This window comes from Scardinius erythrophthalmus (assembly GCF_964197995.2).
Source record: "Scardinius erythrophthalmus genome assembly, chromosome: 15".
Lineage (NCBI taxonomy): Eukaryota > Metazoa > Chordata > Actinopteri > Cypriniformes > Leuciscidae > Scardinius > Scardinius erythrophthalmus.
In genome coordinates, this window is record NC_138235.1 from 19,549,713 (window position 1) to 19,555,507 (window position 5,795).

At 41.8% G+C, this 5,795-nt stretch overlaps 1 protein-coding gene across 1 annotated transcript; it reads right to left on the minus strand.

The window, feature by feature from the left end:
• Positions 1–1,588: 1,588 nt before the first annotated feature.
• sox18 (SRY-box transcription factor 18) lies at positions 1,589–5,385 on the minus strand. The gene is made up of 2 exons (XM_081386139.1): positions 4,721–5,385; positions 1,589–3,439 (listed from the first exon to the last, which is right to left on the minus strand). The coding sequence occupies exons 1-2, from the start codon at positions 5,112–5,114 to the stop codon at positions 2,502–2,504; spliced, it is 1,332 nt and encodes a 443-aa protein (XP_081242265.1). The 5' UTR covers positions 5,115–5,385; the 3' UTR covers positions 1,589–2,501.
• Positions 5,386–5,795: the final 410 nt, after the last annotated feature.

The window sequence follows — 5,795 nt, forward strand, 5'->3', positions numbered from 1 at the left end:
ATATTTTAGATTTGTGAGATTTACATCAGTCTATTTACTAAATATTTCAACAGATACGTGATACAAGTTTTGTTGAATTAATTTATAAAGGGAGGCCTATTCTATAATAAATTATACTCAAATATTGTATATAAAATATTATTGTTTAACATATGATATCCAGTTTAAGGTTGAATCGTAAGAGAACTTTATTTGGATGTAGTAACCACAATCAACACAACATGAAAACATCCTAATTTTTCTGTCTGGAGCTCTTCTATCAGAACTATGCAGGTGTAGAAACAGTGTAAGCAAAAACGTAGCAAACATTTTCAAAGGCATTGAGAATGCTTTGAACCTCTTTATTTTTAGGCCCTAAATCTTAGAAAACAAACACTGGTCAGTTCACTGATAATGAGATACAAAGACTTAAGAGGTCTGTTAGCTTAAGTTGAAACATTGTTTTAAACTTGAGATTGCTGAAGCCTGCAGAGTTGAGTTTTGCTTATTTATCCTTTCAAAAAAGTCAAAAACTTAACAATCAGTTTAATGTGAATTGTTTTTAAATAAATAAATAAATAAAAAATCACCAGGGGGGCATTGCCTTCACAAAGCCACAGATGGCCAATAACCCATAAACTGTGAAAGATAAGGCGCAATTCCATTGACGACCACAAGAGTAGCATTTTTTTGGTCTGCTGTCACACACGAAATAGAGCGCAGCTCAAAATACACGTCGTTTTGCTGACCTGCACATTGGACTTCAGAATTACTGGACCTGCATGATCGTTCAGTGTTGTTCTTTCCATTTAGGGAGCCGGTCAGGGGTGAAAAAAAGCTCCTCTTCCCTTTAACATCCTTCCCCCTGCTGCACAAGCAGGGAGATATTCTCCAACACACAGATTCCTGCTATCCCAACATCCCCAGTTTCCCCAGGATCTTCCTCTGTTTTGACATTCCTGCTAATTTTATGGCTAATTAATTGGCGGGATGAAACTTTACCACACGACAGCTGACCTGGACCTATCTGAGACCACTTAACGTCTTGGCAAGAGAATCTGTGGTGTGTCATTCAACAGACATCCGAATATAGTCAGCATGATATGGGGGAAAAGAACACATGAAATGTATCATTTGATGTAAAGAACACACACACACACTAGGCATGCTGACTGAAATGTAAATGCTTTGGAAAGAGTCATTTCCCTCTTGAAAAACACTCTTATATCAATCTTTTTGTTCTCAAGAATTGAATGAATCAACATGAGGGAGCATTTCATTAATCTCAGAGCTGCCTTTTTTTTGGTATGAAGACATAAGAGAAGACAGTTTCAGTTTTATTCTCCTCAGTCGAAAATGTTTTCTTTTTGTCCGTGGTTTTAGGGGAAAAAATAGCTTAAAGAGCCAAACTCATTTTGTGGCTGATCAAAAATCTTGGAGGAGGGAATCAGAGAGACGAGACTGGATTACAACTTAAACATTGCGGCCCTTCATGCTCTCGCTCTCTGTTTCTCTCAAAAGGCAACAACAATTGCAGCCACATCACCATTTTACATAAATCAGGAAAATATGCACCTAATGCATGTGTAATGATTTTGACAAGCACCCAACATTTAGTGACAACTTTATTTAGCGAAAAAAAAAATGCATTGATACATTTTGATGTGTAATACAATTTCTTTAATTAAAAACATTTTTTTAAGAAGAAAAAACTGTCTAGAAAAGCACATGCACTCTGTGGTGTGGGAAAGTGTGTTAGTTAAATACTATATACAATTGTGTGTTTTCAATTTAATTGCTTTGATTTAATAGCTCTGAGACATTTTTTATTGCAAACTCTTTTTATTTGAAGATAATTATTACCAAAAGGGGGAGAGTTATTACCAACTCAGCATGTTCCTCAAGTGCTAAGAGGATTACAAAATTTCATGTCCACATGTCCCAATTCAAACATATTCAGCCACACAAAAGGGAAGAATGCATGATAAATTAGTCGCCAATAGATCGAAATACTTCAGATGTCGTGGAAAAGTGTATTTGAAAGATATTAAGTGCAGTATAAAAGAGTCTTGAGTGGTTTTCACATACCCAGTGCAAAACGTATTTTCATTCAACCTTATATAAAATGTCTATAAAAATAGAAATAATATAAAAAGCAAATAGAAAGACATATGTATATATAGCAAAAAATATTCACATTCTTGACTTCCACGTCCCAGTACCCTCATTTGAGACCGTAAGCATACAGTAGCTGGATGGAGTCAGCAAAATTATCGGTTAAATTCGACCACAGTCTCAGAAAGTACAGGTTATCAAGACCAGAAATGACTAGTCATACTGTGAAATGCAATTTAGTGAAGTCTATATTGTGAGAACCATCCTTGACATGTATAGAGTTCAGTAACCTCCAGTGATTCGTGAAACGGGGCAAGATGATTCCCTGAAGAAGGTAACTCGAATAATTCAAAAGATCTGAGACTCGTATGTGCACCAGACTTCAGGTCTGCGTGGAGTTCGCCGTTTTATCCCGTAATGCATGCGCTGTAGTAGACGGCGCTGCTGGCGTCGGACAGGGCTGATATCAAAGCACTGCTCTCCTCGCAAGGGGCGTTCCTGCTCAATCGAGTCCTGCTCGCGCTCAGGTATTGGTCAAACTCAATCCTGTCCACTTCGCCCCAGAATTCAGCCGAGGGTCCCAGCTGGTCCACAGCGTCCAGAGAGGGCGGAGCGACCTGAGCCACAGCCGAGGTCTCGGGCGGAGGAGACAGCTGGCCCAAATGAGAGGTGAAGGCGGGTTGGGGCTGACTGCTCCCGTATATCTGACCGTAATAGCCTGTAGGTGTGGGAGTGTGAGGAGCCTTGGAGGATTCTGGGAGGCTCATGTTGGGGTAGAGACTGTTAGGGTTCGTGGACTCGACCACCAGGCATTTCTCCTGCAGTGGGAGGCAGGCCAGCGGAGACTTCTGGTTGAGGTGTGGGTGGGAATGCTGGAGGTTATGGGAGTTGTGGTGAGGGTGGTGGCCAGTCTGATGGTTTGGATGCTGGTGGTAGTTTATCCATGAAGTCAGACCTACATCTTCCTGCATGTGAGGGGGGAAAAACACAGAATCTCCACCTCCCTCCTCCAACACGTCTAGAGGGGACATCTCTGGCGTCGGCAGGCCGAAACTCTCCAGCTCTGGAGCTCCAGAGTGGTGGAGGTCTCGGAAGTGTCCCAGAGGGGGCAGCAGATGATGGGCATGGCGGTGCGGCGAGTAGGCGTCTCCGGGTCCCGGACCTCCGTGGGCCAGGCCTTGGAGGAGCAGACCCGGTTCCACTCGTTTCATCTTCTTGGGCTGTTTCTTGCGGCGAGGACGGTATTTGTAGTTGGGGTGATCCTGGAGGTGTTGCAAGCGGAGCCGTTCAGCTTCCTCCACAAACGGACGCTTGTCTAGTGTGCTCAGAGCCTTCCAGGACTGACCTAAAAACATCAGTGTTAGTGCTTCAGGAGTCATGCTACTTTTTGATTTAGTGGTTTCGAAATATGATTTTCAACACTACAATATTATCTAAGTTGTTCTAATTAAATACAGAAACAAACAAGTCCCAGGTTATTGAGTCAGATACATTTGGTTATTTATAAAACATATTTCATTAAGCTCTCTGGAATCAATATACAAATATAATCATGCACAACTTTTTAAAAGAGCTGTCACGATGATAACATTTGCAGCAGCGTTTGTTTTGGGCGAAAATAGACGTACGTAACACAAGCTGACAAGCGTGTGTGACATGAGCGAATCATTACATGTAACTGGTGCTGGGCACACAGGGTTGGGTTGTAGCATTTGAATCATTAATGGGTCAATGGCTGCAGACAATCGGCAGCTTGTGCGTCTGCCGCAGCCCTGTTATATTTCAAAAAATAAGGACATCAAAATGTCTCCCAGAGAAACAGCCAAATACAAATATTGTGCAAGTTTCCCAAACTTTTTAAATGACTTCTTCATGTGTGCCCAAGGCTTGTTTTCTCATCTATAATCTGAGCTGCATACTCAGTTCAGTTTTATAGTAATAAACTGAATGCAAGTACGTTGCATGATTATAACATTTAGCTTGTAGTTAGATTAAACAACAAAACAGCTTGATTGTAGAAGTATCCGGATGCAAACTGGGATGTGATTTTGTGCAACACGAGTATTATTTTAACAAAAAATACAACAATGATCATGTTTAAATGAAAATTTTCACTATGACCTTCATTTTATGGACCTTTTCTAAAGATGTTTACTAGACTCATTGCAATTTGAAGTATTTTAAGACCAAGACCAAAAATGATTAATCTATTAACCTCACGTTAACCTAACAGGAAATACTGTATTACATATGTTACATGTACTTACTGTAGTAATAACAGTAAATTATGCATAATTACATGCAACTAACCCTAAAACAAACCCTAACCCTAAAGTAAATACATGTTACTATTTAATATTACTCAGTACTTCAGTGTATAATTACAACATAACAAGGACACCTTAAAATAAAGTATTTATTTTATATCAATTTATATATTTTAATATTTTATTTTATTACTTGTTGTTTGTAATAATTAGGCAACTCAGACAATTAATGTTTTTTTAACTCTTAACCTGACTTTGAAACACACCTTTTCAAATATGCTCCGTCTGTGACATTGCACCCTGCCGAAGTACTAGTATGACCCCAGCGTAACCCCCATGATGCACAGCGAATCTCTTACCCAGCATCTTACTGAGCACGGCGTTATGCAGGTCCGGGTTCTGGACGGCCAGACGTTTGCGCTCATCTTTTGCCCACACCATGAAGGCATTCATCGGCCTCCTGATCCTCGACTCCCCCCCTGATTTCCCCTCACCGGAGCCCAAGGTCAGAGCTCCAGGGCGGGTTGAGTCCGGGCTTCCCGTCCTGGCCTCTGCTGCGGACCCTCCGATCCGGGACCCCGTCCGCGTTCCAGAGCCGGGCACCGGCGCCAGCTCTGTGGTCCGGCTGCGGTCAAAACCATGTCCCCGGTCAGGGCCCGGAGTGCTGGAGGAGGCACCCCATGTCCCGCGCTCCACAACCTGGCTGGGCTGAGAACTGGCCTCTTGACAGCAACTAGACTCAGATATATTCATTCCAGCAAGACCACCACGGTTAAAGCAAGCTGTTGTCTTTGGATTGAAGAAACACCAGGACGCCTTTATGCTACTTTAAGTTACTTTAAATACAGACTGACCACTAACACAAATGAAACGAATCGTAAAACAAGCGAGAAAAAAAGGAAAAGTTAGAAAAGGCTTTGTTTTGGATGTTTCAGAAGTATAAAATCCCCACAGATGTTAGTGTTTTGTTACTCCTGCTCTCCAGACGGTATATAGTTCTTGTGCTGAGTTTGAAAGTTGTAGTGAGTTTTGGTGAACCCATGCTGTAAATATATACTTGGCCTGAGCCAATCAGAGCGTTGGCCCGGACAGAAGAGGCGGGAGGGTTAGCCGGTGGGAGTTCTCCTGCCCCCCTTTACAGCCTCCACAGACAGAGAGATGTAATCTGAGAGGGCCATTGTTTTAGGCCTGCTGTACACACACTCATATAGGGCACATACACTAAATCATAACACACTTGCGCACACACACAAACCTTGTTTGTACTGGGGAGGCTGGGACCGCAAAGAAAGCTGTGCACTTGAGTGTTAACAACTTGTAACAATGAGCGTGAATGTAAAGATATGCCAGTTAACACAAAGTGAACCCAACACATAAACACACGCACACATACTAATGTTGAATTAGTAACCATTTTGGATGCATTCAACCTTT

Coding starts and splice junctions, on each gene's coding strand:
- sox18 (XM_081386139.1), bottom strand. CDS start 5,114: ATGAATATATCTGAGTCTAGTTGCTGTCAAGAGGCCAGTTCTCAGCCC. Junction 3,440..4,720: donor CGTGCTCAGTAAGATGCTGG/GTAAGAGATTCG, acceptor TGATGTTTTTAG/GTCAGTCCTGGAAGGCTCTG.